Here is a 17465-nt window from a genome sequence, read left to right on the forward strand (position 1 = left end):
AAAGTCTGCGCTATAGGAAAACGCATAGAATAAATAAATACATCATGCCAGCGTTAGTAGCAGAGATGGAATGTGGCAGGGTGCCAGCGCTAGAAGATGATTATTTATGGAGGGTGTGCAGATTATTACATGCTCTGTGTGTTTGTTCAGCACCTGAAAGAATGAGCTTTTGGGAACCTTCAATGTTTGTCCGCTCGCCGTCCTACTGTAGGCGGGGTCTGTTTCGGTCTCTTTCCCGAGGCGGTTGGGCGTGTATCCAGGTGCGCTCCCGCGCGTAGCCGCACAGGCGACTCACACTAGAGTGCTGTGGCGCCCTCATTGTGTATCCGCTCGGCGTCTTACGTAGGTGCGGCCTGTTTCCGCACCTTTTCTGTGGCGGTTGGGGCAGGAGCTGCGACCGAGAGCTGCAGCACTGTTGTCTCGTTGACTAAGGGGCGGGCTCTCCTTTTTTTTTTAGCAGCTCAGAGATCGTTAGTGGGTGGTTCCTGTTTCGGCCTCTTTTCTGGAGGCGGTTGAGCGTGTACTAGGAGCTTCTTCCGAGAGCTGTATCACGGTTGACTAGGGGGCGGGTCCTTCTTTTTTTACTCGCCAGTCTTTCGTGGGCGGTTCCTGTTTCGGCCTCTTTGCTGATAGAAGTTGGGCGTGTTCCGGCCGCGTGCTTCCGGTGTGCACAGGATGGCGGCCTCGGTGTCCCTGCTTCTGGAGTTCGGGTGAGAGCAGGGGCCGCGCGCGGTAGTTCCGGGGGTCTTTAGATCCCGGTGGGCCTGCAGCCCATGCTCTTTACACTTTATAGAAACACTCCCCATCTTTTATGAAAAGACCATTGCTTCAGCTGCAGGCTCAGGCAGGGAGTCTCCTGGGCTGGTTTTATAAATGTTATTTATTGCTGCATTTTTATAGGGCGCAGACTTTACCCAAAGGCCTCAAAGCGCTTCACAATAGAACCAAGACCGTTACACGAGGAGATTCACACCCTTACACGTTACAGACTCCAACGAGATGGCCTCTTATTCTGTTACTTTGCACGGGATGCAGAACACAGGGTATCGAGTGTCGGGGCACGTTGACGTTTCGACCCAGAAGCGTGCGTGAGTACGGAGTCACAGCGGGTCTTCTTCAGGACAAATGGGAGGGCAGCCAGTGGAAGTGTCCGTAGTGCCACTTGAAGTCCTATCTGATTGTGGGCGTAATCCACCGCCCGGTTGGCTTCCACTTTGAGCTACGAGGCTCATTCCCGCAATTGCTCCTAAAGAACCCAACCGGACGGTGGATTGTCCCAGATAGGACTTCAAGTGGCACTACGGCCCACTTCCACTGGCTGCCCTCCCATTTGTCCTGAAGAAGACCCGCAGTGACTCCTCCTTGGAGATTCATAGGCACAGGGTCAAGGCTGATTTGCATATGGCCATGTCTGAACTGGGGTGGCTTGGTGAGCAAAATAACGATGGATTAAACCCAGATCTGTGACTGGGGTGAATGTTTTGCCATTGTGCAACATTCCATCCATCATCTTGTGTGTTTTATTGTAAATGACAATGCCTTTTATTTATCTGTTTTGACAATTAACACATACATAAAAGGCATCAACCTAAAAAGAAACAAGCAAATACTACAGGGCAAACACTGTGCCGAGAGTGAGTCAGTGTCAGCCCCCAAAGAAATATCAGCAAATTGTAGGAAAGACCAAATGGCTTTGCCAGTGTTTATTTTAAGCTGAACCCCTGCAGCCACCATAATTTAGTATATTAAAGTAGTACAATAAATCGTATTTTCTTGAATTCAGATTGATTTACTCTTGCAGAAATAAATTACACAGTGAGTGTGTAAACAATTCTTTTTTTTAATTAGAAGTGACATCCGTAGAAAAGTCCTTTTTTTTTCGACAGACAACACCTGAGCCCGAACCCCCTCAAATATGGAGCTATTTATGTGTTTTTAGGTACTACTTTCAACATGCCCCCCCACCTTGCGAACCTCCGAATATGGCGACAGCCAAGAAAATGGAGTTGATCATGCAAACGCTGTTCTATGCGTAAAGGAGCAGAATTAGTAATATGAGATCATGTTCAAGCCAATAGCATGCACTTCCTTAAAGCAAGATAAAGTGGAAAAGCAAAAGTGACATAAAAGTAAGTCAAAGTTGATAATAAATCCTACTGCCCTACTTCTTACTAGGCAGGCATATGTAACACTGCTCTATATGATATAAAAATACACAAAATAAGCCTCAGATGGTGGTGGTTGATGGTCATCACGGGACACTTGACCATATGAGTGGGACATTCAGTACAGTGGGCCAGGTCCTAAGGGCATTGTGTAAATAAAGGAGATGGGGGCACACAAGCCCTACCCCCTGGGGCTCATGCTCTGGGGACCACCACCTCCTTGGGAGTTCTTTACTAATTAATGTGGAGAAGGCCTGTTTGGCATCCCCCGCAGCCCTGAGACCCCCCCTACCCGGGGCTTCTTAAGTTTTAGTAAGGGGGAATCCTCTCGGACCCCAGGGGCTGCCCCCTCCCCAGAGCTTTAATTATGAAAAAACAGGGGGACACACAGACCCGGGGTCCACCACCTCCCCCCGGTCAACTGATAAAAACAAGCATTTGCAATGCAATAGGTCTCGCATTAGGAAAGTTTGAGCTATTGGAATTGTAAATGACAAATTTTTTTAGTTAGGTTTTGTTTTTGAAAATAGCGAAATTAATAGCTTTGTCATTTACAATGCCAATAGTTATAATTTTTGCAAATGTGACACATAGTGCACTTGTAATGCAATATGTGTTGTATTTACGTGACTTACATGTATTGATATTACAAATAACAATGGCTTTTCATTTTTTTTTTTACATAATTAATACTTAAATAAAAGGTATTATAATTTATAATGGTAATAGCTTAAAGTTTTGTAAATAACTTGTGAAGATTATGTTCTGTGTCTTTTATTGTTACAAAACTCCTAGAACAGAAGTGAAATATTAACATGTTTTTGTTACATTTGTAATAAAGCTTGAAATATTGAGAGAACATATTTGAAGTAGTTGTTGAATGGTTGCACAGATTGATGTTGTGGTGGCGAATGAGTGATGCGGGGTGAGGATGTGAGAGGGTGTTTGAGGGTGAGAGGGGGTGTGAGGGTGAGGGTGAGTGAGGGTGAGTGAGGGTGGGTGAGGGTGGGTGAGGGTGAGAGGGGGTGAGGGTGTGTGTGTGTGTGAGGGTGAAGGGGTGTGTGTGGGGGTGAAGGGGTGTGTGAGGGTGAGGGGGGGTGTGAGGGGGGTGTGAGGGGGGTGTGAGGGTGAGGGGGTGTGTGAGGGGGTGTGTGAGGGTGAGTGAGGGAGGGTGAAGGGGGGTGAGTGAGGGTGTGTGGCCGAGGAGGTGTGAGGGTGTGTGAGGATGAGTGAGGCTTTGATTGTGTGAGGGTGAGTGTATGATGGTGTGAGGGTGAGTGAGGGTTTGATGGTGTGAGGGTGAGGGTGCGAGGATGTGAGAGGGTGGGGTGATGTGAGGGTGTGTGAGGGTTGTGAGGGTGAGGGGGGTGTGAGGGTGAGTGAGGGTGTGAGGGTGACTACGAGAAGCTGGCAGTGTAGTTCTCCGGTTCCACACCTAGTGTCACAACAGAGATCTTGATGTTACTGCAAAAGCCTATTGCCTCCAACACAACACAGCTGAGTGTTTCAGATTTGAAAACAGACAGGGATGGGCATGTAGTGCAGGTAGTGGGCACCAGTACTTATTTTTAAGGTCCAAGAATTATTTTTCGTCATCTGACTTTGGTGTAGAGCACAACAGAGAAAGGCTAAAAAGGAAGAAAGGATAAGAAAACTGGTACTAAAGCAGCAGGGGTAAGAAAAAGAACCTGGAAAGTGAGGTATAAGAGAGGAAGAGTAAAGTGGTGTAAGAAAAGTTGATGAGGTGGAATCAAAACAAGGCAGCCTCAGTATTCAACAATCCCAGCATTCAGTAGAATCTGTGGTTAACTCCCGAGAAAACTGAGCTCCGGCACTTTTATGCATATATTATTTTACAAATTAAGCGCCGGAATAAAGGTTTAGCTAGACTCTTTTCATTGTGTAAGTGTTACATCATCCTCCGGCTCAACAGCCACATCTCTACCGGTGAAGAAAAGAGAGCAAAAGAGCTTCCAACCACACACACACACACAGAAGGTGCTGACTGGTTGTGCAAGTCTGCTTGTACATAGCTGTGCTCAGTCACTGAGTTCAAATACACTCCCTTGAATAGAACCAGACAGCAGGGAATCTGAAGAACCAGGGATGGATCTATGTGCGCCCACCTTGTTTCTGGCAGCAGCAGGGTAAAAGGATGCCTGTTGCACCTGGAGTGGAAAGGAAGCATGTAAGAGCGGCCTGGGGTCAAATGTCATGAACTGCAAACCGGAACAGTTAACAAGACTCAGAGGGACGCTAGTGTCCCACACCAACGCAGGAATTCCAGACACATGAAGCCACAAAACAAACAAGTTTCAGCCAATAAATTACGCAAATTCTCCATGACTTGAAACGTGAGAATACCCAGCTGTGAGACTGCATGAATATCAACGCCAGCAGAAACTGTTCTGAGGCGGGGACAGAGATAATGAATGACACGCGAAGCGCCATGACATTCCCCATTCAAAATGCAAGTCACCCGGACGAGGGGCTCCCCCGGGTCTCTGCAGCGCAGGGAAACAAGGAAGTGTCAGCACAGAAAAGCGGGCGAATAAAATAAAACACAACTTTTACACATATCGAAGTCCTATGTGCTGACGCGGTGCCCAGGGTGACGTGTCTACAGACAGGAAAGGGTTAAAAAGCAAACTCACCGCAGCAGCCCGGCTTCAACAGGAAGCCAGGCAACCTTTGTTGGGACGGGGGCGGGGCCGGACACGCGACCGGAGCTTTCCAGGAGGCAGGCTGCAGTGGCTGGCGCATGGCTCCGGTGCAGAGAGGAGAGCCCTGCGTGCAGCCGGCGTCCGCCCGGGAAGCCAAGGAGCGGAGTGCCGGTGTCCCTGTGCCCGTTAACGTCGGAAGAGTCCTGCGGATTAGAAGTCCCGGTGAGTGGAGCTGCAGCGTGTGTATGTGTGTGTGTGTGTGTGCGCGCGCGTGCCTGTGTGCGTGCATGCAGACGGGTGGGGGCTGGATGTGTCCGGTGAGTGGGGCTCCGTGCTGGCGTGTCTGTGTGTATGCAGGGGGGTGGGTGGGGGGCGGCAGCGTGTGTGTGTGTGTGCGCGCGCGCCTGTGTGTATGCGTGCATGCAGAGGGGTGGGGGCTGGCTGTGTGAGAGCAGAGGCTGTGAGTACTAGTTACTCTGCGCAAGCGCGGCTCAGACGCGCGCTCCCGCGGTCAAATCCGACACTGCAAAAGCGCGCGTCTGAGTCGTGTCCAGTCTCCTGAATACGGGCGACATTAGGTCTGTAGCAGACACGCTCAATGCTCACGCATTGAGCGTACGTCTGCTCGACCTAAAAATAGGGAGGAGGCAATAATGGCCCAAGGGACTGCTACCCCCCAGGGTCAGCTCCTGCAGTGTCCCAGGGTGCCCACCCCTGAGACATTGCAGATAGCTATGGCTTGGCGGGAAATTCACCGCTCCCGCCAAGTCCTAGCAAACACTGCGCTGCTTTCAGCGAGAGCATTAAAAATACTCTTGCTTGCAGAATTTCTTTTGAATAGAGGTAACTGCATGTTAGCCGCTCCCTCTGTCTAAACGCAATACTGGCTTCCCCAGGAGGTAGGGAGCCGCAGGTACCGCAGGGGCCTTCAGGCTCCCCATGCGGTCCCACTGGTGAATGAGTGCTCTGGAGGAACCCAGTTTAAATGGCCAGGCCCCGGGGGATGGGTTTTATTTATTTATTTATTTATTATAAAGTTTTGTATAGCGCGAACAAGACCCGTGGGTATCAGAGCGCTTAACATCGAGGTAGGTTACACATTGACGTTCAAATATCAATTCTCAAACAAACAAATATATGGTAAAAGACGTTATGGCTAGGTGACTAAATAAATATATTCCAAACACATGTGCAATTAGTAATAAAAGGTGAAAAGCCTGGTTTATAACACAGTCCCTATCAGTAGATAAGGTGGGCCTTGCGAGACCCCAATTGCATTAGGACATGTGTTGAGATTGCTTCGTTAACCCGGACTCGTTAAGTTCTGCTGCTCAGGAGCGGATTGAACCATCTCCCATCTCAGCACATTGCATCACAATACTTCGAAGTAGATTACACGTTGACAGTCAAATAACAGTTCTAACAACCAACATAAATAAGGTAAACAAAGCTGTGGCTATGAGGGTGTCTAAATAAGTCTGTTCCAAACGCATGTGCAAATAGTAATAAAAGGTGAGAAGGCCTATCTTATAACACGATCCATCAGTAGATAAGGTGAGGTAGAGGTTATATAGTTTGGCTAAGGGAACAGCTATTGAGATTGCTTGATTAACCTGGACTCGTTGCGTTCTGTTGCTTAGGAACGAGTTGAGCCATCTCAGCACATTATATAACATAACATTAAGGTAGGTTACACATTGTCAGTCAGGTATCATTTCAAAACCAGCAATAGAAGGTTAAAGAAGCTGTGGCTATAAGGGTGCATAAATAAGTATATTCCCAACCCATGTGCAATTAGTAAATAAACGGTGAGAAAGGCCTAGCTTATAACATGATCCATATCATTAGATAAGGTGAGGTAGAGGTTATATAGTTTGGTTATGAAAACAGCAGTTGGTTCATCCAAGACTGTGGTATCGATCAGAGTACAGCCGAGGCTTGTGAGTGGAGTTAGTCTCTTGACAATGTTTGTTTTCATGGAGAGGGACCACTCTTCAGCAGGGGTAGGAGTCCATGCCAGCGCTCCGTCAGCTTCCCTATGCAAGGTATTTCCTCATCATATGGCTTTTCAGTTCCCGTTTGAAAGTTGCAGTGTTTTGAATCATCCTAATGCTTGGAGGGAGTGAGTTCCAAACTCTGGAAGCTGCCCCAGTGAATGCTCGATCATAGGTCTTTTTCTTACGAAAAAAGGCCGGCCTCAACAGCAGCTCCTTGGCGCTTCTTGTTGATCTGTTTCCTCCTGATAGCTTTATTTTCTTGCTTAGGTATCCTGGCGTGTTATAGTGAACCGCTTTGTGGGTGATACATGCTGTCCTCATTTGAATTCTGGCCTCATAAGGTTGCCAGTTTAGTGCTTTCAGGTGAGGAGATATATGATCAAATTTCCTCGATCCAGTGATAAGTCTTGCCGCAGCGTAGAGACAGGCTTTTAGTGGTGCTGTGGATGTTTTAGGTAGGCCAGTTAATGTAGAGCAACCATATTCTATCCTGAAAATGACTAGGGACTGTATCGCCAATTTTAAGTCTGCCTCTGATATGAATGGTTTTAATTTTCTTAAGTAATTCAGATGGAAGCGGGCACTTTTCGCCATTGAATTGATGTGTGCTTTCATGTCGAGGTTCTCATCTAGTATGATCCCTAAAGATTTAGCTGAGTTGACTAGGGTTGGTGTGCAGTTAAGCGCAGTCACCAATTTAGTCCATTCCTTTACTTCCGGGTGGCTCCTTGGAGGAGCAATTAGCACGAATTCTGTTTTCTGGGCATTTAATTTCAGATGGTTCGTTGTTAACCATTGCATAGCCATCTTTAGTGTCTTATTCATTAGATCTATGTCATCCAGGGAGGCGATCTTTAAGTATATTTGCGTGTCGTCGGCATACATGTGGTAGGATATCGTTGATTTCCGAAGGATGTCTGTAAGAGGTTCGACATACAAGTTGAATACATCTGGGGATAGTGTTGAGCCTTGCGGGACCCCAATTGCATTGGGACACGGGGTTGAAATTGCTTGGTTAACCCGGAATCGTTGAGTTCTGTTGCTTAGGAACGAATTGAACCATCTCAACACATTACCGGCCAATCCCATCCTGTCCTGTAGCCTGGACAGTAGTGTTTCGTGGTTTACCGTGTCAAAAGCAGATGACCGGTCAAGGAGAATCAGTAGGCATGCTTGATTTTGGTCTAGGGCTTGTAGTGCGTCATCAACAATATGCAGGATCGCTGTTTCTGTGCTGTGTCCTGCTCTGAACCCTGATTGGCACTCGTCTAGTAGGGAGAACTTGGTGATGTGTTGCTTCAATTGGCTCTGCACGCATTTCTCAATTAGTTTGGCCAGTAAAGGGATGTTGGTTACTGGTCGATAGTTATTCGGATCTGATACGTCCGCTGTCGGTTTTTTGATTATTGGCACTACTTGTCCTGTTTTTAGGCAATCAGGGAGGATCCCTTGTGTAAGTGAAGCGTTTATTATTTTGGTCCAGATTGGAACCACAATGTGGCTGATTTCTCTTACACATTTTGCAGGTAAAGGGTCTTGATAGTGGTTGTTTGGTCTGATTTCTGACAATGTTTTGGCGATCTTGACCTGGTCATATAAGTCAAATGTATCCCAATTTGCTTCATTTTTAGGTCTCGCCTGTCGATGCGCATGCGCATCGAGCAAGCGAGACTATTGCGAGTTATCCACTCTTTATCTGCACTGCAAGGAATCGTGGCGATTCCTTGCAGTGCCCGTGACTTTTAAGGTCAATGCGCATGCGCATTGAGCTTATGCGCATGCGCATTGACCTTAAAAGCGCGTGCGCGTGCACGTCCGTCTCCTAACAACACACACACACCCTCTCCCCCGCTCCGCCCCCTCCCGCCGTGTCGCATTTCTCTTTCTCCTCCCCCTCCCCTCTCTTCCTTCCGTCTAACGCCGTGTCGCACCTCTCCCCTCTCCGCCCCCTCCCCGCTCCGCCCCCTCCCCTTCCCTCCGTGTCGCATTTCTCCTCTCCCCTCTCCGCCCCCTCCCCTGCCCGCCGTGTTACGGTGAAAGGCTTGTTTGTTTATTTTACCCGCCGTGTCTCTGCTGCTTCCCCCTGTCCTGTCTCTCCTCCTCTCTCTCTCTATACCCTCCCCCTCCTCCCCACCACTCCCATCAAGTCCCTCTGGCCCTTCCCTCCTCCCCGGACCCCTCCTCCCCTGCCCCCTCCACCCTTTCTTGTTTAACAATGGATCAGCCCACTTCGGAATCTCTCTTCCCTGTTTCATTCAGGGAACAGAGAGCTGTGAACTACCTATTTGCAATGCACGTGCAATTCTGAAGCTAATTGTTTTCTTTTAAACTGACAATTTATTTGTACTTTTCTAACAGCATGGTCGACATTGATATGCATGAATGGATGTTTATGCGCTTACTTCGAAATGCAAATATGGCATAAGACGGGCTTTGCAGAATAACGAGCCTGTAACGTTCATGCCCCCTTTACACGGCGGAAATACACCCTGGCACCGCCTGCACGTTTCACTGACGCACTGAGTGTAGTCACACTTGTCTTCCGCTCGCGAGCTAAAGATGTAAATACAGGCCTAAGATTCTGATAATAGCGCAAGCGTCAACCACACCTATCTCTGTCACGCGTCAACCACACCTAGCTCTGTCTCAAGGCTGCGTTCGCTGTCGCACAACAGAACCTCAACACGCTGCCTCAGTACTATATCACTCACTCCCCCTAAAAATATCACAACCTTCAGGGGAACAAGCTGCACAACTCGGCGTGTTTATTCAAAACACACCCTGCAGAACAATTTGTACGGAACACGCCTTTTGCTTATTGTTGCCCCGCATTGCTGTTGTCGTGTCTGAACGTATCCCGCCATGCAACAATGACTCCCCGAGTCTATTGTATAAATAAGAGACGAGCCGCCTCGCTCATGCCAAGGAGGGAACGTCCTGACCGCTTCCAGCTTTCAGAAAAAGGGGGCAGTGTTACACAAGAAGAAAAGCAGAGTGATCCACGGGCGCACACACTGCAGAGCAGGCGCTGCTTTGAAGTGCTGCTGTGATATGGCTGGTATTTCGTGAATCAGCAGAGGTAGCACAATGTTGTCTCTCAGTAGTATGCATAACATGGCCTGTGTGTGGAAATATGCATGACTGGGCTTGCTGCTCTGTCAGGAACCCGTTCTAAACCTGATTCTCATTTTTAAAGTTTGGTAGTAGTGGGGAGATATACATATTACTACCAGCAAACATGGAGTGCGCCGATTAAGTGCTTATTAGATATGTACATGCTGCCTCGTGACACTGAATAACAAGTCTTACTGTTACCCTCCTAAATGGTACTAATGTTATCGACCTCAGAAGTGAGAAAGTCAGGATTGGACTTATCAAGATTTGAATTTGTGAGAGTGAAGTTATTTGTGCATCTTTGCAGCAAAGGATAGCACCTCCAGAAGATGACTTACGACAACAGCCTTAGGGCGCCACCACTAGGTCTTGAGTTGCTCTTGACAGCAAAATGCTAGTTTGTATGGCACATTGAAAATTCTCCCAGTGCGCAAGTATGCAACAGGCACCTTACCATAAAAATCTAAATGATAGAAGTGGGGGAGAGCGACTGACAGCTGGAGCCACACTCAAGCCTGAAGCCCGGCTCTGGCTCCGGTTGAGGTCCAGTTGGAACCTAGGGCCCTTAATGAGCTGAGCTTTCATATGGCTTCTGCCTGCCTACCTCCCTTTATCCTTGATGTGGCCTTACGACCAGAACGGTTGACCTTGGAACTCAGGGCCGGACTGACTCACCCTCACCCACCCTCAACCCCTCATCCTCACTCACCCTCAACCCCTCACCCTCACTCACCCTCAACCCCTCACCCTCACTCACCCCCACTCACCCTCAACCCCTCACCCTCAACCCCTCACCCTCACTCACCCTCACTCACCCTCAACCCCTCACCCACCCTCAACCCCTCACCCTCAATCCCTCACCCTCACTCACCCACACTCACCCACACTCACACTCACCCACCCTCACTCACCCTCACTCACCTTCACCCCCTTACCCTCACTCACCCCCCCTCACCCTCAACCCCTCACCCCCTCACCCCCTCACCCTCACTCACCCTCAACCCCTCACCCTCACTCACCCTCAACCCCTCACCCTCACTCACCCTCAACCCCTCACCCTCAACCCCTCACCCTCAATCCCACACTCACCCCCACTCACCCTCACTCACACTCACCCACCCTCACTCACCCTCACCCTCACTCACCCTCACTCACCCTCACCCTCACTCACCCTCACCCTCACTCACCCTCAACCCCTCACCCTCACTCACCCTCACCCTCACTCACCCTCAACCCCTCACCCTCACTCACCCTCAACCCCTCACCCTCACTCACCCTCAACCCCTTACTCACCCTCACTCACCCTCAACCCCTCACTCACCCTCACTCACCCTCACCCTCAACCCCTCAGCCTCACCCTCACTCACCCTCAACCCCTCACCCTCACTCACCCTCAACCTCATGCTAAAGATTTAAAAAAAAAACCATAAACAATTCTAAAAGCACTAACTCTAATGCTGCGAGACCTATTGCATTTCTAATGCTTGTTTGTCATGTTACTCTCTGTTGTCGCACAGGCCTCGCTCCTCGGCAAAGTCTGGGTCGGGAGGATAACCGCGGTGTTTGAGAGCTCTACCTCTAGCGCTTTTGTTTTCTCAGAGAAGAAAGTAGAGAATTACTCACAGCTTAAGGGAGTTTTTGAGTTTTCTTGGGTTGATTTGGCTAGTTTATCTGATTGCTGTTTTAGTATCTCGAAGAGTTTTCGTGGTCTGTTTTTGGCATTGTCTAGTTCTGCTCTTATAAATTCTTTTTTCGAATTGATTACCTTTTTGTTATATTCGTTTCTGATTTTCCTGAGGGCTATCAGCTCAGGTGAGGAAGGGTGTTGTCTCCATTTCCTTTCGGCTGTTCTCAGTTTGCGCCTGTCCTCATTCAGTGACCCACTAAACCACGGATTCTTTGGCTTATCTGTAACTATTTTCATTTTTTGAGGCATGGTGTCATTGACGATATTTCCTATTGAGGTTATGTAGTGATCAGTTAGCTCATTTACATCCTGCATTTCGTTAGGTGGCTTTAAGTTTCTCTCGCAGCTTTCGACTAATAGCTCAATATTCGCCTCTTTTATATCTCGGATCAATTTTCTGGACTTGGGGGGTTGCACGGTTCTGCCCTTTTTCACTGTGGAAATCACAAATGTTATGGCGTGATGGTCAGACCAGTCGCATGGATCTATGGCGCAGATCGATGTCTCTATGTTTCTAGAGATGATCCAATCTAAAGTCGCTCCTTGCGCATGGGTAGGTTGGGTGCATGCTTGTATGAGGTTTAGTTCGGCGAGGAACACTTTAAGCGAATTAACCAGTTTGTCATTGCCGTCGTCCCAGTGAAGGTTAAAGTCACCCAGGAATATGTTGTTGGCATCTGGATTGGAGTTGGCAGTTATGATCTCTATTAGTTGCTCTATGAACTTTGGGTTATCTCCTGGTGGATGGTAAAATGCATGCAACTTGCATTTTTGATTACTTGATGATCTTATATTCAGACCTAGGTATTCACAAGATTCTAAGGGGTCGGCTTGGATCATGTTGACCTCTATCTCTGATCTATGAATACATGCTATGCCTCCTCCTGTTTTCCTTGGCCTATCTAATCTCACAATGTTATACTGAGGTGGTACTAAGAGATCAATGGCGGGGGAGGATGATTCCTTTAGCCAAGTTTCCGTGAGGATTGCCAGGTCGATTTCGTTATTGATGATGAGGGCTGCTATGTCTGATGCATGTTTGGATGCCGAACGACAGTTGAGTAGAAGGCATTTCAAGGGATTATCTGAATTAAGGATGTTCCCATTTTCAGATTCATTTGATGATAACTGAATATGTTGTAGGTTGAGGTGAATTGCTTTCCTGTCATTCTTTCTGGATGTTCTAGTAGAATCAATTGGTACTGTTCTGATTCTCTCCTCACTCCCCCAGGCCGGTTGTTCATAGGTTCGGAGTAAGGCCAGGGTTTCTTCGTTTGCCGCGGGTTTTATCCTGTCTGGTCTATTGAGCCTATTTTTTAATGACACGTCCATCTCCTCATTCCTTTTTTGTGCGGCGAGTACTAGATTCTGGATATCGGAGACCTTAGAATGCATGCTTGCCGTCAGCTCCCATAGTTTATCAAATGCCTGCGAAATTATCATCGAGCCTTGTGCCAGGTTGCCTACTATATTCTGGAGCTTCTTAATTACTTTCTGGTTTCGGGGTGATTTCTTAGGGAGGATTGCCCTGCCACTTCGGGTTATGCATTTTGCTCGACTCCGTAGTTGATCTGTTCTCATTTTCCCAGTTCTATCCTTTGTATCCCTGTTTGGGTTGTCGCTTCCGATTCTGTTTGAGATGTCGTGTGTGTTATTTATGTTGTGTACTGCAGGTATTGAATTTGTGGGTGGGGATCTATCACACTCTGGTATGAAATTCGGGAGGGGTATCAGGTCATTTAGTGACTCGCTAGGAGCTGAGGTATTCACTTCAAGCAGATTCCCACCAACTGGTGGCGGCATCAGCTGTATCCTATGGACCTGGACCTGCTCTTCATTTGTCCGCTTTGAAGATCTCTCTGTTCTTTCTGGCTCGTTCTCTGGGGTTGCCATCTCCCTTTCATTTGTGTCTCCCGAGCTGGAAGGTTGATTGTTATTGTCCCCGGTTCGGCTGGCGTCTCCAGTTGTAGTATCCGTGTTGTCGAGAGTGACTTCATGTGGGATCAAGGGTAGTTGGTGTCTTGGTCTCTCCAGCGTTTCTTTTATTATTTGGAAAGACTTTTCAAACTCTTCCAGGTCCCTATTAGCTGCTTGTATCAGCACTATTCCCGTTTTATATAAAGTGATGCATAGTTCTGCATTGCAGCTTGATGACGGGGAAGTCATTATTTTTGTGCCATGAGGGATGTTTCTCATAACTTTTATGAACAGCATTTCTGTGAGGGCATAGCGCCACTTCGCTGTTTTATTTGTGTAGAAAATCAAGTCGTTCATTATGGTGCCTTTGACTCTATCAAAGTATGGGTCTGCGAACAATATGTCTGGGTTCTTTCTCAATGTGTTATGTTTAAAATTTTTGGCAGCATTTTTGGATAGCGTGGGAGGATATTTTATAGTCTGTGCTTTGGAGCTAGCCATCGCCGGTAATTATCTATTTTCCTTTCCCGTTGTAAATCTTGTGGTGATTTGTTCTGATTTGTTCGCTTGCAATTGTACAGTGGTAGTCAGAGGCTTAGACATGGGTCAGGTACCAATATTTCGTGGTAAGTGTATTATCCTCAGCTATCCTCTAAATTATATCTTTATAGCTGCGTTACCAAGCCGTAAGAATTAGTTTACCTATTGCTTATTTAGTTAAGTTAGTTAAGAGAGGTTCCATATAGAGCTAGCCGTTACAAGATGTCCGCCGTTTCTTTCCCTGTTGTTCTGGGGGGAGTGCCCTTCCTTACTTTCCACTCCTGTAGTTGGTCCCTTTTTCCTTTCACTTATCCGATTACTTAGCAGGCTCTCTTCCCTGTTTAGTATGTCGGCTGTCCTTTCTCAGTGTCTATGCCCCTGGGTCGATGTTCCTTGCTAGCTATGTGGTAATGTGAAATAGTCCGATTCCTTCCCCTTCTTGACTGGTGGTCTGGGTATGCTCTCCTTATGGTACTGTCAGGATAGACCTCTTGCCGGTATATCTAGTCCTTAGGGGATCGTGAGTTTACACAATGTCTAGGCGGCCGCCATTTTAAGGTCAGGCGTGCCACTTTTCCTTTCCTCTCAGCCTCTCAATTCCTCTCGATATCCCTCTCCCCCGTGTTTAATCAGGTGGGGGGGGCAGCGCGGTGGGGCAGGGGCGCTCGTACCTCGCCCGACGCTCATCAGGTCGCTCCTCCTCTTCAGTCCGCAATGACCGGATCCTGCCTGCAGTCACCGGAGGTGCAGTCCCCGAAGCCTCCCAGCTCTCAGCATCGGAGGCGCAGTCGAGGAAAACTCTTCTTTTCCAGCTCCGAGCAGCCCAGGGCGACAACAATGGTCCGCTGTAGGTCAGCCCCCGACTCCGATTGTCAGCTCCGAGTGTCCATGCAGCGAGGCCTGCAGTCCGAGGTCCGTCCTCCGTGGTGTCCGATGAGCTGGTCAGCCTCGTTGATCATTGACCAGGTATGTTCTCTTCGGCGATTTTCGGCTCTGATCCTTCTATTTTCCTCTCCTCTGATCCTTCAGTGATATCTTCAGTGAATTCCAGGTCGCACCTAGGGTTTTCAGGGATTTACTCCATGTTTGGATATCCCCAACCCTAGAGCTCCTGTCCAGCGGCCATCTTCAAATTGATTTGTCTGGTTTCTTGTGGCCAATTCGGCCCGGGGAGGGGGCTGTGCGGTCCTCCTCCCCAACTATTAATGTTGTTTTTTTTAAAGGCCTGGCCCCGGGAGATGGGGTCCCCAAGACCAGAATCAGTCCGGGGAGGGGGGATTTGCAGCCCACCTCGCTTGTTTTAAACAAAAACAGATAAAGAAGTGGCCAGGCCCTGGAGGATGGGGTCCCCTGGGGCCCAATTCAGCCCCGGGGGCGTACTGCCCCTCCCCTCATTCAAAATAGCCTGGCCCTGGGGATGGGGTCCCTGGGGTCAAAGTTGGCCCAGGGAAGGGAGGCCACGCATCACCCTCTTGTTATAAAGCCCAAAAAATAAATTGACCCTTGTCTCCAGAGTGTCCCTGGCGGCCAACAAGCCCTCCTGTTACATCCAGTAAGTCCCACACAGCTGAGAAGTCTTTGGAGGCCACCCCCCCTTTCTTCCCCATTCTGCAAGTGTGCCTCCTGATGTCTTCTTGGATGCTGAGGGTCCTTGGAGGCCAGGAACCCTTTCTGTTACCTCCAGTAAGTCCCAGACAGCGGGATTGCTGAGATCTGGTCGGAGGCCCGCTCCCTTTCTCCACCACACTGCAAACACGACAGTTAAAAAAACATAGAATTCACTGAAAAAACAAAGGTTACAGGGACATTTGAGTTGGGCTTAGGTTTCACTCGTACAAAACGCGCCCCGCAATGCACTTTTTATGACCTCACATATTACATCACTCATGTCAAGTCAAGTCAAGTCAAGAGATTTATATAGCGCGCTACATACCCATAGGGTCTCAAGGCGCTAGAGGAAGGGTGGAGTGGGAAGAGAGTTCCAGGTTTTAGCTGCCAGGTAGGAGAAGGATCTACCTCCCATGGTGGTTTTGTTGATGCGAGGTACAATGGCAAGGGCTAGGTTGGAGGATCGCAGCTGACGGGAGGGGGTGTAGAAGGACAATCGTGAGTTGAGGCATTCGGGTCCAAGTTCGCAAAGTGCTTTGTGTGCGTGGGTTAGGAGGCGGAAAGTAATCCTCTTATTTACGGGGAGCCAGTGGAGGTTTTTCAGGTGACCAGAGATGTGTTCTTTACGTGGGATGTCTAGTATGAGCCTGGCTGAAGCGTTCTGGATGCGTTGTAGTTTTTTCTGGAGTTTTGCGGTGGTACCGGCGTATAGTGTGTTTCCGTAGTCCAGGCGGCTCGTGACCAGTGCGTGGGTGACCGTTTTTCTAGTTTCGGTGGGGATCCAGCGAAATGTTTTTTTGAGCATGCGAAGAATGTTGAAGCAAGATGATGAAACGGCGTTGACTTGTCTGGTCATCGAGAGTGAGGAGTCCAGGATGACGCCCAGGTTCCGTGCTTGGTCCGTCGGGATGGGTGCTTTTCCAAGGGCTTCTGGCCACCAAGAGTCATCCCAGGCGAAGGGGGAGGTGCCTAAGATGAGGACTTCTGTTTTGTCTGAGTTCAGTTTCAGACGGATGTGCTTCATCCACTCGGCTACTTCTTTCATTCCTTCGTGTAAGTTGGTTTTGGCGGTGTTAGGTTCTTTGGTGAGTGATAGGATCAGTTGAGTGTCATCCGCGTAGGAGATGATGTTGAGATTGTGTTGGCGAGCGATGGCCGCAAGGGGGCTCATGTATACGTTGAAGAGGGTGGGGCTGAGTGACGATCCTTGTGGCACGCCGCAGATGACTGCAGAGGCCTCTGACTTGAATGGTGGGAGGCGGACTCTCTGTGTTCTTCCGGTGAGGAACGAGGTGATCCATTCCAGTGCTTTTCCTTGGATTCCTACGTCTCTGAGGCGCTGTAGAAGGGTGCTATGACAGACTGTGTCGAAGGCAGCGGAGAGGTCGAGGAGGATGAGGGCGACTGTGTCTCCATTGTCCAGTAGAGTTCGAATGTCGTCTGTTGCTGCGATGAGGGCGGTTTCAGTACTGTGTTTGGCTCGGAAGCCGGACTGTGAGGAGTCGAGGGATTTGTTGGCTTCGAGGAAGGCGGCGAGCTGGTTGTTGACAGCTTTCTCAATGACTTTGGCTGGGAATGGAAGAAGCGAGATGGGGCAGTAGTTTTTGAGTTCGGTGGGGTCAGCTGTGGGTTTTTTCAGAAGGGCGCTGAGTTGTGCGTGTTTCCAGCTTTCCGGGATGGTGGCGGAGTTGAGGGAGCAGTTGATGACATCTCGGAGGTGTGGTGCTATGATGGAGTCTGCTTTGTTGAAGATGTGGTGAGGGCATGGGTCAGT

At 48.7% G+C, this 17465-nt stretch overlaps 1 protein-coding gene across 3 annotated transcripts in view; it reads left to right on the forward strand.

The window, feature by feature from the left end:
- Positions 1-584: 584 nt before the first annotated feature.
- The window catches only part of URM1 (ubiquitin related modifier 1), a 67918-nt gene continuing 51037 nt past the window's right edge, over positions 585-17465 (forward strand). The window contains exon 1 of one of the 3 annotated variants that reach the window (XM_086924927.1): positions 585-710. In XM_086924927.1, the coding sequence (XP_086781053.1) occupies positions 676-710 (35 nt within the window). In that variant the 5' untranslated portion in view covers positions 585-675. The remainder of the gene's footprint in view (positions 711-17465) is intronic. The other 2 variants (XM_086924926.1, XM_086924928.1) reach the window with 2 other exon arrangements.

This window comes from Lissotriton vulgaris, chromosome 5, assembly GCF_964263255.1.
Source record: "Lissotriton vulgaris chromosome 5, aLisVul1.2, whole genome shotgun sequence".
In the NCBI taxonomy this organism is placed as follows: domain Eukaryota; kingdom Metazoa; phylum Chordata; class Amphibia; order Caudata; family Salamandridae; genus Lissotriton; species Lissotriton vulgaris.